The sequence below is a fragment of the Python bivittatus genome, unplaced genomic scaffold (genome assembly GCF_059951505.1).
Source record: "Python bivittatus isolate LINGU-HERP-01145 unplaced genomic scaffold, Pbiv_v1 ctg000700_np1212, whole genome shotgun sequence".
Lineage (NCBI taxonomy): Eukaryota > Metazoa > Chordata > Lepidosauria > Squamata > Pythonidae > Python > Python bivittatus.
Window position 1 is genome coordinate 56,467,660 of NW_028277098.1, and position 14,557 is coordinate 56,482,216.

General features: G+C 37.4%; 1 protein-coding gene across 1 annotated transcript in view; it reads left to right on the forward strand.

Annotated features, from left to right (window-relative positions):
• Nucleotides 1-14,557, forward strand: part of ITPR3 (inositol 1,4,5-trisphosphate receptor type 3) — a 116,384-nt gene that overhangs the window by 90,468 nt on the left and 11,359 nt on the right. The window contains exons 46-52 of the mRNA XM_007433671.3: nucleotides 721-807; nucleotides 5,674-5,784; nucleotides 7,342-7,534; nucleotides 8,611-8,736; nucleotides 9,379-9,551; nucleotides 9,882-10,046; nucleotides 10,691-10,883. Of these exons, the coding sequence (XP_007433733.1) occupies nucleotides 721-807; nucleotides 5,674-5,784; nucleotides 7,342-7,534; nucleotides 8,611-8,736; nucleotides 9,379-9,551; nucleotides 9,882-10,046; nucleotides 10,691-10,883 (1,048 nt within the window). The remainder of the gene's footprint in view (nucleotides 1-720; nucleotides 808-5,673; nucleotides 5,785-7,341; nucleotides 7,535-8,610; nucleotides 8,737-9,378; nucleotides 9,552-9,881; nucleotides 10,047-10,690; nucleotides 10,884-14,557) is intronic.

Sequence of the window (14,557 nt, forward strand, 5' to 3'; positions counted from 1 at the left end):
GCCATCATAGGAAAATTTTAGCTTCATTTGCAATTTGGACAGCACTCCAATTTTGATCAGCAGATGTACTGTAATTTATTTCCTTTAGAAGGAAACAGGGTTGGGAGTTCTTGTTTTCCTTCAGCCCCCCCCCCCCCCAAATGATTGACCATTAAGTGTTGAGTATAGACTCCTTCCTAAGTACTTACTCATACAACGATGGATTTCTCTGATAATTTTGTGTGATTATGTCATGTTCTGTTCTGTTGTACCTGATCCCATAATCCTAATCCAAAGAACAGTGATATAACTTATTCAGGTAGATGCAGTTGTCACAGTATGGAAAAGGAAAAAAGAAAAGCAAGCGAGGCACTTACTTGTTTATATAAATTCCAACTACAACTCACCCCACAATGAGATCTATCCATGGAAAATTATTAACCTACTTTAGTTATCATGCCTAAACATATCCTTAGAATTCAGTGGAAGGTTAACAATTAAACTGGACATGGTTTAAATGACCAGTCCATACAACTCTAGCAGTTCATGTTTTAAATAGAGAATTTTAAATGGACATACTTGAATGCATTGCAATACTGCAGATTGATATAATTCTCAATTGGAATTCTGGAAATTTAAGATTCAGTTCAAGCAAGTTTTAATCATCTAAAAAAATGGAGACAACGATCAAGTTCTCATACCATTGTTAGTCTACATATGTTGTTTCTCTTTATATTTTAGCTTTCTCGGCACAATAAGCAGCTTCAGCATCTCCTGAAGCCTGTGAAACGGATTCAGGAAGAAGAGGAAGAAGGGATCTCTTCTATGGTATATGAATGGCTTGAATGTACCCATTAAAAAGAGTGATGCTTAGGAAATACTATTTGGATAATGTGTCAATCCCTGTGTGAGTCCAATGGCTTTCCCCCAAAATAAGAGCCTCTTTTGATGGAGTGGAGATGATGAAGCTTCAACTGTTTAAGCTATTCTATTTGAACTAACTGTTTTGTGATGGTGAAATCAAAGACACCATTTAATTGAGATACTTATGATGACAGTACATTCATAAACATGCTATGCTGGAAAGTGTTTCAGTGTTTGCAAACAGTCCTTCTGTGACAAAAAAGTGCCCACTCTCTGGAACAGCATCCCCCCAGAGATAAGGATGGCACCCTCTTTTGTATGATTCCAGAAAGCTTTGAAAACCTGGCTTTGGTCCCAGGCTTAGGGTTAATGTTTATTATTTGTTTAAGGCCCCTCTTTTGTTTTGTTGATTTTGTTGTTTATTGGATCATTTTAGTCTGGGCTGTCTGTCTGATTTTATGTTTTTAACTATTTTTATGTTTTTTCTAGTTTTATATGCTGCTCAGAGTCCACTGGAGTTGGGTGGCCAATAAATTTAATAATAATAATAATAATAATAATTATTATTATTATTATTATTATTATTATTATTCCAAAACATCTGAGCACCACTTGAACACCATCAGCATTGACAAAACCATCAGTCAACTGCAAAAGGCAGCTTTACTTGGAACAGTTTATATCCTGCAGCAATACCTCTTACACCATCAGACAACAACATCTGCCTATCCCAGCCAGATCCCTTGGGAAGGACTCGATAGGTGGATAAAAATGTCAAATCCGGTCTAAACATCGGGCTGACTGTGTGAATAATAATAATAATAATAATAATAATAATAATAATAATAATAATGGCAGAAATTATTATTATTGCCATTATATATTATAATTATTATTATATGCCATTACATAATAATGGCCGAAAGAACTTGTAATAACAGCAGAAATAGTGGAGAAAATGGGCAAGGAAAATCAAGAAAATGAACTGCATGGTTTTTGGTTGAAACATCTGACTGTTCTGCACCCACTCATTGCCAAGCAGTTTAATAACATACTGCAAGGAGGTGAAACTGAAGATTGGTGAGCATCTGACAAAGCCTTCCTGATAATGAAAGATCCAACAAAAGAGGCAGCACCAGACAACTACAGGCTAATTACCTGCTTGCCAACAACTTTCAAATTGCTAGAGCTCATTTTTGACTAAATGCTGTTGGACTGCATTGGTGTTGTAGCTGATGCAGCCCAACAGCATTTAGTCAAAAACAAGCTCTTTCCACCTGACCAGAGAGGAAACTACCCAAATAGCAGAGGAACAAAAGATCAGTTTCTAACTGACAAGATGATTTTGGAAAACTGCAAAAGAAGAAACTTGAATGTAGCTTGGATTGATAAGAAGAAGAAGGCATTCAGCTCCCTGCCACATGATTGGATAATCAAGTGCCTAGTAACAGGACTCAGTAAAAACATCAGAAGCTTTGTGCAAAGATCAATGGCAAAATGGAAGACACAGTTGCTGATCAATGGCGAAAAACCGGGAAAGGTTAATATCGAGAGGAGTCTTTCAAGGAGACTCACTGTCACCACTACTGTTTGTCATTGCATTGATGCCTCTGTCAACAATACTGAACAAGTCAAACATTGAAAACATCTGTCAGGCTATCCTATCTCCTTTACATGGACGATCTGAAGCTGTATGGAAAAACACCATCTGAAATGTAATCACTGGTCAGCACTATCTGAATATGCAGCCAAGATATTGCAATGGAGTTTGGACTGGACAAATGTGCCACCCTTACCATCAACAGGGGAAAAATTGTGAAAACTGAAGGAATCAAGATGCCCTATGGGAATAACATCAAGAGTCTGGATGAAGAAGATCATTACAAATACCTGGGCATCCTTCAAGCTGACAACATCAAGCACACTGAAGTCAAGAAGAAGGTTAGTAGTGAATACATCAGAAGAGTGAAGAAGCTCTTAAAGTCCAAACTCAGTAGTGGAAATACCATCAAGGTGATTAACACCTGGGCAATTCAGTCATTAGATATACAGCTGGAATAGTGGACTGGACTCAAGCAGAACGAGAAGCCCTGGATTGGAAGACCAGAAAAATAATGGCAATGAATCATGGCCTTCATCCACGCAGTGATGTTTACAGACTCTACTTACCAAGGAGCATAGGTGAACGTGGAATGTTACAAGTATACCAGACAGTTGAAGAAGAAAAACGGGCATTGGAAGAATATGTGAAGGACAGTGAAGAAGATGCAGTGAAGCTAGTACACCATGAAGGCTTACTGAATACCAAAGAGACCAAACTGGCCTATAAGACCAAATGAAGAATAGAAAAGAGACCAAATGAAGAACAGAAAAGAGACATGGCAAGGCTGTACACAAAAAAACTAGCAGGCAACACAGATAACAACAAGACCTGGCAATGGGTAAGAGCAGGACAGTTGAAGAAAGAGACAGAGGGGCTAATTCTGGTTGCATAAGACCAAACCTTAAGAACAAATGCATATAAAGCCAGAATCGAGAAGACAGCAACAGACAGCAAATACCGCCTCTGCAAAGAAGCTGAAGAAACAGTGGACCACCTAGTTAGCTGCTGCAAGAAGATCGCACAGACTGACTACAAACAACGGTATGACAAAGTAGCAACAACGATGCACTGGGATATCTGCAAGAAATACCATTTACCTGCAGGCAAGAACTGGTGGGAGCACAAAACAGACAAAATAATAGAAAATGAAGAAGCTAAAGTGCTCTGGGGCTTTAGAATTCAAACAGACAAGCACCTGCCACACAACATCCCAGACTTCACAATTGCTGATAAGAAAGATAAAATAGTCTGGATGGTGGACATTGCAATACCTGGAAACAGCAGAATAGAAGAGAAAGAATGGAGAAAATCACAACATACAAAGACCTGCAAATAGAATAGAACGACTGTGGCGAAAGAAAGCAAAGATAATACCAATACAATTTGTTTTTAGGTGCAATCCCAAAACATCTGGAGCACCACTTGAAGACCATCAGCATTGACAAAATCACCATCAGTCAGTTGCAAACTGGAACAGCTTACATCCTGCAACGATGCCTTTAACGCCATCAAACAACATCTGCCTATCCCAGGTCCTTGGGAAGGACTCAACAGGTGGATAAAAATGCCCAATCTAGTCTAAACATCTGGCTGACTGTGCAACCAAAAATAATGGCAGAATGAGCAGTATATTAAGAAAAATGAACATAGAAAAAGAGCTAGGGACTTTGGGAAAAAGTGGACAAGGAAGAGAGAAAGAAAGAAGGGCTGTGAAGTTGTAGGTAGTGTTCAAGTATATTGTAAGGACATGAAAAGATTGTATTATTTATGGAGCTGGACAACAATTTATGACAGTTTTTTGTGAATGTTTGCTGCTCTACTTTTGTTATGTGATTTAATATGATATTTTTGTTTAATTTATATCTGTTAGAGGCCTACTTTTTTTTTTTTTTAACAGGTAGGGATTAGCTCCATTATGAGAACTGGGCAAGAAATTTAAGGGTCAAGATAACCAAATAACACAATATGAAATAGGTTATGAATTCTACAATTGGAAGTAGAGACAAATAATAATACAATACAATAACATTGTATCTTGCACTTGTAATTTAAGGCAAAGAAGAGGTAAGAGGAGAATTGGTTCTTTCTCTCTAGAGGTTAGAGGAAAGTGGACAGGCAAAGCTCTTTTGAAAACAAGTCAGTCTCAATCTAAAAGCATTAATTTTCTCAGAAGGCTTTTATGGCTTCAACTGTTACTTCTATTATAGTGCAGTATAATATTAAAAGCATTTCTCCCTTCTACAGAACACTTTGGAATTCTCTTAAAGTCTGGAACCTGGAATCAAAGGATATTAGTGAAGAGGGAAGGGTGAGGGTTGAATTGTATTGGTTTTGAACCAATGATAGTTTATAGAGAGTAGGCAGTAAAGCAAGGGAAACCATGAACTGGGTCATTTAGAGCAATTTTATTAGTGATTAGTGGGGCTGACGATGGCCCCGTACTTCACTTTGACTTGCCTCTAAGTATTGGCAATTGTCCTTTCTAAAAAGAAAAACTGATCCTATGTCTAAGTAAAAGCAACCATGATCTTGGCTTCATTTCTTTCTCTTACGACCATGCCATATTATTGGCTACAGTGGAACATGTAGGTCTGTGATGAATTCTTACTGTATATTTCCATTGTCACCAATATTTAAGTATGGGCAATTGTTCATGAAAAACCCTTGTTTATAATATGAGTGAACTCATATTATAGTGACTCCTTATGGATGCTTTGTTATACCAGATTAGAAGAACCACAAAACTCAGTATTGATGCCTTTACTGAACATTTATATATCCTTGTATCACTTTCATAGGGGCACAACACTTTCCTGCTTTTTCTGGTATGACTTAATATAGAAATGTCCCTATAATTAAACTAACTCACCCTTTATCTTCAGAGATAGAAAATCAATTGCTTTGTTTTCAGTCTGTTGTTCACATAGCTTAGTCCAAGACCATGATCACTATTCATTGTAAATCCATTTCTTTTGGGATTCATGATTTATAATTTACAGATTATTCGTCTTTGGCTTTAATTACTGTAGCAAACTGAATAACTGACTCCCACAGGAAGCACAAGCTCTGTTTGCTCTAACTATATTTTCCTCCAGACTTTCCCCAAAGCTTGTCATTTTTAGTAAATAAGAGAAAATGTGCTGTTAATGTATAATTGAATATAATTCCCTTGAGTGTTTTTAAACTGATTTCTGAGTTTATATAATTTTTTCTTTACTTTTTTACAGCTCATTCTGCACAATAAGCAGCTGACCCAGATGCTGAAATCAACAACTCCTGTCCAAGAGGAAGAGGAGGATCCATTAGCTTATTATGAGAAACACACATCCCAGATAGAGGTGGGATTCAATTTTCCCTGGCTTGCTCTATATACAATTAGATTTTTTATGTCTAGCACCCTGATTTCCTTTTCAGATTACTGAAATTATATACAATACCAGCTACCCTTATGTAGTAACAAATAGCTGGTCAGGTTATCACACAAAGCCTAGCAAGCAGCTTTTCTGTAGCTCTTCTGTCCACTATTTGCTTGGCTCTTGTAATATCACAGAATATAAATGACAGTATAGAATTAAAGAAAACTACTGTTCAATGGGATGTTGAGAACTTGTATCTGGGAATTCTAAATTTAATAATAGTCAATCCATTCTGCATTGGTTGGTGGTCAAGAACTCTATTATCTTTTTATACCAGGTACAGGATACTAGTTTTAATATTGCAATTCCCATTAAGTGGCGAAATTGACTCCAACCTGAGCACTAAGGTCCTATTATTTATTGCAGGACTACTTTACATCTTTCACTACTTATAACGTTCTCACTTCTTTCTGCTTGTTTCAGTTATCTTCTCTGAAACACCATATTCCCCCTCTAATGTATCTCAGAATATCAGCAGGGAGTATGTTCAAAGAGCTGGGGTGCTAACAGAGAAGTTACACCAGTTTGCTTATAGCAACTAAGGCAAACTTTCTTAGATGATCTTAACATGAAGGATTAATATAGAAAGAGGAATTATTTCAAACAGGCTGAACCTAAGCTTTGAAGGGCTTTAAAGGTAATGCCTAGCACTTTGCATTTTGCCTGGAAATGAATTGAAAGTGCAGTGGTTTAAGCACATGTGTAATGTGTAATATGGCCTATTTCATTTGGTCATCTTCCAAGACCAATCTGGCTGCTGAGCTCTGTTTTGACTAAAATTTCTGAAAGGCAGTTCCACAAAAGTTACATTACAGTAGTCAAGCCTGGAGGTTATCAGCATGGGAACCACAGTTTTAAGATCATTATCTTCCAGAAAAGGATGCAGTTGGCATATCAGCCAAAGATGATAAAGAGTGCTCCTGGCCATTGCCTCAGTCTGGAAAATCAGAAAGAGATTCAGTTGAGAAGAATCCCCAAGGATTGCACCTACTTCTTGTGGGAGAGGATAATCCCATTCAGAAGAGGCAGATCTACCACATCTCTGAAATTATGGCTCTTGCAGTGAGCACCACCATCTTTTATTATCCCTCATCCAGACCATTATTGATTGTAGGCAGTTATTGAAAAGCACTGGAGACAAAATGCATCTTGAGATGTTAACTTAAATCTTTGATGTGGATTGATAACATAATCATAAACAAATGAGTTCATCTGTTTATCCAACAGAATTTCCAAGAAATTGAGCTGCAGCATTATGCCCCTAACTAAGACTTCACACTAGTACAGAGCATAGGGTAATACTGCAACAGTGGCTAGCAAGAGATACTACTATATAGTTGGTGTGTGTATGTGTGTGTACACACACACACACACGCATTAAGCCATCAGAATGGACTTGCTTAGAAATATAGGTCATTTCCAAAATTATAAGTCTAAGAGTTGCAGGACAAAAATAACTTAAACTCTGTTTTTCCCCAGATTGTACGCTTGGACCGAAGCATGGAGCAGATTGTCTTTCCAGTGCCTAGTATCTGCCAGTTCCTGACCAAAGAGACAAAATACCGTTTATTTACCACTACAGAGCAGGATGATCAGGGCAGCAAAGTCAGTGATTTCTTTGAGCAGTCATCCTTCCTCCACAATGAGATGGAATGGCAGAAGAAACTGCGCAGTAAGCCTACAACAAGGCAATGAGGTTCCTCCTTCAGACAGTAATTTGGAGAGCACTAAAGTCCATGTTGGCTTAGTTCCTGCAGCATTATGCAGCATCTGTCAAATAGAAATATCACTGAAACTACTCTTTTTCTGACTTTGAAACAGAAGTGTTGAAATCTTGTATAGTCCAATTTGAGCAAAAAAATTGATTTCATACAATCTACTGCAGGATACAATCAGTGAGAAATGGGCAGCTTCCCACATCTGGTTTTGCACTGGAGCCCAAGGAGGCAGAATGACAACAGCAGTGTTGCCCTGTTGCAGTGCAAGCCCTGTCTGTTTTGTACCTGCATCATTATGTTGCAGCAGGCCCCACAAGTGGAGCATGCAGCCTAACAGTGTGACCCTTTTCATTTTGATGAAAGCTGGAAACTTCTGTGGATGTCTATGCCACAATCCCAGCATACAATTATTTCCTTCCATGTGTGCTGATGATTCCGAATTTTCTTCCTGCTTAATCAGCTTTCTCTAATATGTTTGCTGCCCTTGAAATATCTAAAGTAGAATTAATAGCCTGGGAATGTCTCTAAAATAAGACATTCCCTGAATATTAGGGAACAGCTGGGTAGCTAGCTCCCTAATACTGGAAAATCTAATTAAATTATGCAGATTTTCTTTTAAATGCTTAGTCAGTACTAGCAGTCCTTTCCAACCATGCAACAGGGGCACAGCATCATCAGGTTTTGTAATTTTGTGCTGCCTGCTCTGCTTGATTGTATGTCCCTTTAAACATTGATGTATTAGTGCAGTGTTCTACAGATGATAAAGGCAGCAAAAATAAAATGAAGACATAATGCTTGTTCAGCTGTGTCTGCTGCATTACACTGCATTTTGATAAACTCCTATATGATAGCATTTGGAAATTGTGTCCCACTTTCAGGCAATTGATGCTGTTTGCAATTGAGTTGAGGAAACAAGAGTATTGATCCCTGGCCCTGTGAATATTTGCAATAAGATTGCTAGATCTCTGGGGAAGCTTGTGCTGTTACTAAGAAGCATGAGATTTACTTAGCTTTGCCTCTGTTTCCATAGGCAATAGACTGATGTACTGGTTCTCTCGCAGAATGACAGTTTGGGGAAGTATTTCCTTCAATCTGGCTGTCTTCATAAACATCATCATTGCTTTTTTCTATCCTTATGTTGAGGCCTCCTCAATGGGTAGGTATTCAGTCTTGATTGACTTTTTCACCTCCACTCCTGCCATTCATATTCCTTTGCAGAGACACTGTACGTTGGTATCCTCTTATACCAATTGTAATGAAGTCTTTCCTTTGACAACCACTATGCATTTTCCCCTGAACATTAAAAAAATAAAACTCTTCAGAAATAGCCTTTCTGCAAAAGTAACATGCCATTGGTTAGCCGGTTCCTAGTAAGATGTGCTATTCCATTCACATGGTAGGTTATGAAGGCAGATTTCTAAACCAAAGGTGTTCTTTTAACTTCATGGGGTGCTTTGCCAGCAACAGCCAGTGAGCTAAGGATGAAAACAGTATAAATATTTCAGACAGCCAAATCAGGATATGGTCTATTTAGCACAATTTAGAAATGCTATTGTAACCGACTAGAGATACAAGTCATTGATATCTTTGCTGTATACCAGGATTGCTGGTCATGCATTTGCAGTTTACCTGCACAGTTCTGCTCAAGCCATTCTTTGCATTGGGTGCCTGGTGACTGGCTTACTTCCCTGTCAGTTAATGCCCAGGAATAGCAACCATGTGCTGTTTTTTCAGCTGTGCGGATGCTGTGTTATTAATAAATGTCATGGCTATTTAAGTATGTCTCTTGATTTCCTAGGATTGTTGGATTCCCCATTGATTCCCCTGCTTTCCTGGTTTCTAATCTGCTTTTCCATCATGGCTCTGTTTACTCAGCGCTATGGTGTCCGCCCACTCCTTGTGGCACTTATTTTGCGATGTATCTATCATCTGGGCATTGGTCTCACTCTGAACATACTGGGAGCTCTCAATGTAAGTCAGTTAATTAACCAAAAATCAGGCTTAGGTTGGGATACTTATTGCAGTGCTAAGTTCGCTTGAACTCAGGAGGATGTATTTCTGAGTAGACATGTTATGGTATCTTAGATGGGAGATGGAGTTGTTCCATATCAGGGTATGTGTATGTGCTCTCTGAAACAACGAAGAATTTTTAATAATTAGAATTAAGATATTTCTTTGTGTACAAATGAAAAAGATTAAAAATACAAATAGCTTTATATTAGAGTTAAAGTCAAATACTACAGGTATCAAATTAACATAATATTTGCCCTCAGCTATATCTATCTTATGATTGCTTTGCAGCTGACAAATAAGATTGTGTTTGTAGTAAGCTTTGTTGGCAATCGTGGGACATTCATCCGAGGATATAAAGCCATGATCATGGATATGGAATTTCTTTATCACGTCGCCTATATCTTGACCAGCGTCTTGGGACTTTTTGTACATGAACTTTTCTACAGCATCTTGGTACAATAATCTTATCAATGTAGTAATTAATGGAAAATGATTTTTTCCTTGCTTTTTCTTACTTAGTATTTTGTCTAATTTTGGGTCTGTCTGCAATTTTATAAGTTGTCTAAGAAGAAATATAATTTAGATTGGAGAATTTAGCAGACAAAACCCAAAACTTGTTCATAATCTGGGACATTGTGAGATATTTTCATAGTTACTTAGTGTATTTATCAATACAATGGGAATGTTGGTACTCTGCAAGAATGTACTGCAACTACTCATTCTTAAGTTTATTTGCTTCTTTATTTGTCAAATTTATATGGCCGTCCATCTCTCACAAAGTGACTCTGGGTGGCATGCAATAAAACCTACTATTAAAACATATTACAAAATCAATTAAAAACAATTAAAACAATAAGCATGGATAAAAACAAGACCACAAGAGAGAAAATATTACATATAATACAGCCAGCACATGGTCTCCCTATTACCAGGATATCCCCAGGCTTGCTAAAAAAAAATTCACATTTTGAGTGCTTTCCAGAAGGCCATGAGGGTGTAAGTTCTGGAAATGAAACTTATAGAAATGGGAAATTATTTCATAACCCTTGTTCTTTTTGTATTGATTTGACACAGGAAAGTTTCTTTTTCTCTTTTAGCTATTTGACTTGATCTATCGTGAGGAGACTTTATTCAATGTCATCAAAAGTGTGACACGGAACGGACGTTCAATTCTACTGACGGCCCTTCTGGCCCTCATCCTCGTCTACCTCTTCTCCATTGTAGGCTTCCTCTTTTTAAAAGATGATTTCATCCTGGAAGTAGACCCACTGTCCCACATCAAATCTAAAGGTTTGTGCTCCTACTCCATACTTTGAGTAAAGTATCTCCATTACCATCCTGAAATTCTGATCAACTTGGAGAGGACAAAATATTTGACAGTTATCATGAAGTGGTTCCTTCTGGTTTGGTATTTAGAGGGTTATTTGTTTGTTTGTCTGTTTGTTTATTTATGAGATTTATCTGACTGCCTGAAACCAGCTGGATTCTAGGTAGCTTACAGAGTTTAAGTATTAAGAACAGATTAAAATCAGAAAAAATGGAAAAGACTAAAAATACAAAGCTAAAAATGATGAGAATGTAAATGTGTGTCACTATGTAGCAATTAATCCCCAAAGACCTTCTGGAACAGTTGTGTTTTCACTTGCTTCCAGAAAGTCCATGAGGAAGAGATCCATACATGTTTCAAGGAACAAGCTATTCCAGAATTAGCCTGCTGTCAGTCCCCCTCCTACCATACTTCCATACCATAATGAGGAACCCTCAGGAGAGGTTTCCCAGTTGTCCAAGTAGGATGGATTGAAACTAATGGGGAGATGAGTTAATTCCTCCTATTTTTGCAGGAAGCCAAGGGTTATCTAGTCTGTGTTTCATGGTTTAGGATCTCTGGACTTCATCTAAGATCTTGAGACAGATCAGAAAATATATACATACATACATACCCATCATACCATTCATTTTCAGCGCAAGCAACATTATGTGGAGAACAGAGGTGGATAAGAAATAATAATAATAAAAAACTGAGGGCATGAGGAAAGAAAAAGAAAAGGAAGCATAGCTAAAATTTATTTATAGCAACACTGTTCGCTATACCTCTCCATACCTCTTCAGACTTGCAAGCCAGTCTTGTTTCCAGTATATCCATATGTCACTTCATACATTGTCTTTTGTTCTTTAAACTTCTCACCTCTCTTGAGGGTCTCATCAATCTATCTAACCATAAGTTTCTAGGTTTTCCCTTTCCCTTTAATCCATTTACTCTCCCTTCATATATATGTTTTGCAATCTGATCTTAATTCATTCTCAAACCACCTCAACATACTTCTTTCATATGATCACTCTTTTTTTTATTCAGTCGTTATTTATTCATCAAGCATTCTTCCTTTTTTATGTACACATTTCTTAAGAACCCCATTCCCACTGGATCAGTTAATTTTTATGTTTTTCCTGACATACTAAACTTTCACTTCCATATAACAAAGTGGGCAGAAGTATTGTCTTATAAGCCACCATTTTCACTTCTTTTGACAAACACTGACTCCTTACAGTAGGGCATATACTACCATCTAACTTTCTATCAGCTTTTGCATGTCTTAATATTTTTCCATCCATTTTCTCAACTTTAGTAAATATTCTGCCACAGTATACTAATTCATCTACTTGCTGTAGTTATTCACAATTTGTGTGAAATTTGCAGTAATTTGTTCCATTTTCCCTGTCACACATAACTCCTTTGCTCTTGGATACATTAATTTTCAAGTCCATGCTCCTCAGTGCATCATACACTCTATCATTTGAATTTTTAGGCAACAAAACAACTTCATCTGCATAAGCAAGTACACACACATTCCTGAAAGATTGTAGTATATTTTCACATGTTAGTAGACATTAGTTTGCCATCAATTCAACAGAATCTGTCTCTGAGACAGGCTATTTAAATGCAATCTTATTTATTAAAATTTTCTCCTTCTGTTTTAACTCTGCCAGTTATAAGATAAAAGTATGTGTAATGAGTTTAGGAGCAAGCAAAGAGACAACTCACCTACTATACAGTCCAATTCAGCAGATTAAGCAAAGGAGGGAGGAGAGGGAACAGAAAAGATATCCAACTCAAGCCTCCACATGTTAAACAAGTCACAGAGGTGCTCCCTAAATGTACCACATTCATATTGTAACCTTTTTGCAGTTACACTATCTATTCTTGCAGACTTAAAATTTTTCAACATGCTCAAAGCATTTATGACTTCCTGTTCACCAGTTTTTTGCTTGGGCATTAACCAGTATAGCATTAATTTTAATTCTAGTCTTTGACAAATCATTATTATTCCCATGAAGATCTTTAAAATGCTGTTTCCATCACTCCTTCACTTTAGTTTCATCCCAAATTATGTCATCACTTTTATTTTTAATTCCATTGATTTTGCTGAAGGCTCCTTGGTTTGCCCTGTTCCAAAATAATATTTTTGTTTTCTCTCAAAATCTCTGTATTTTCATTGCTTCTTTCAAACTTAACCATCCCTTGCTGTCTTTGGTGCATCTCTGTGTATGCATTATACAATATCATCCTTATTTTTTGCAGCAATCATTCCCTTATAAGGATTTGTTCTCATCCATTATCTATGTTGCTTCCTCTTTCCACCAAGTATCTCTTTCCATATTTCTCATTAACTCCACACATTTCTGTACTACTTTGTAACATTCTTTTCACTCTGTTAAAAACAGCTTCCATATCTTCTTTTCTTATGCCTACTTTCCCATTTATTTTGTTGAGTAATTAATCTATCTTCTAATTCTTTTTCACAAAGAACTAATACTTTCTCTTCCTGCAGTCATTCTACTTTACTGTAGTTTCTTTCATTTCTTGCCTTCCACATTCATCTTTTCCTCAAGGTCAACCCACGAGAAGGAAAGCTCTTTGTGGCAGATTATCAGCTAAGGCAGATAACCTAGTTTAGTCCTTCTCTATCTTACTGAAAAGAATTATGTGAAAGGATTGATCAAAGCCATGATGGGTATCAGAGGCCAATATTAATGGGCCTATCTGTTGATGGCACGGCATATGGAAGGTCCCAACTTGGAATGTAATAGGAATAAATGGTAAAGAGCAAGAATGAGGGAAGGAAATAAAGCAAAGAAAAATAGGTTTGCTGTGTGTCTTTCAACCCACAAAAAAGTGAAAGGAAACAATAGACCTGAATGAAAGCAGCCTGATCTTGTAGAATGGAATTAGTTGATGGCTCAGCATCAATGATTCCATGTCAAGCTGGAAGAAAATGTCAAGTGGTTTACCACTAGGCTTCATTCTATGCCCTGTGCTGTTCAATATATTTATAAATGACTTGCATGGGGGGTAGAAACTATGACTATCAAATTTACAGACTACCCAAAGATAGTCAGACTATGCAATAATCTTTGAAGTTTATTAAAGGTGGTTGATGTGGTTCATATAGCAGTCTTACATGGGGAAAACCATGATCTTCAAATTATTATTAGTATTACTAGCTGTTTATCCCACCTTTTTATATATATATAACTCAAGGTGGCAAACATACCTAATACTCCTGCCTCCCATTTTTCACCACAACAACCCTGTGAGGTGGGTTGGGCTGAGAGAGAGTAACTGGGCCAAAGTCATCCAGCCAGCTTTCATGCCTAAAGGAGGCCTAGAAGTCAGTCTCCTGGTTTCTAGGCCAGCACCTTAACCACTACATCCAAACATGTACCATAAACTTCCTATATTGCTTGGAGTCCTTTCCCCAGGAAACGGAATTACAGAAAAAGAACGAAGGATTTTGGGCATCTTGTTCATTACATTTGTTGGAAGGTACTTTGGAAACCAAGCACTAGCTGAACCAGGGAGAAATGTAATGTAACTTTTTTGTAGGCTTGCTCAACAAATACCCTTTTCTAGTGACCATGTTGAGCTTTGAACTCCCAGATGCATTGAAATACAACAGTATGACAGG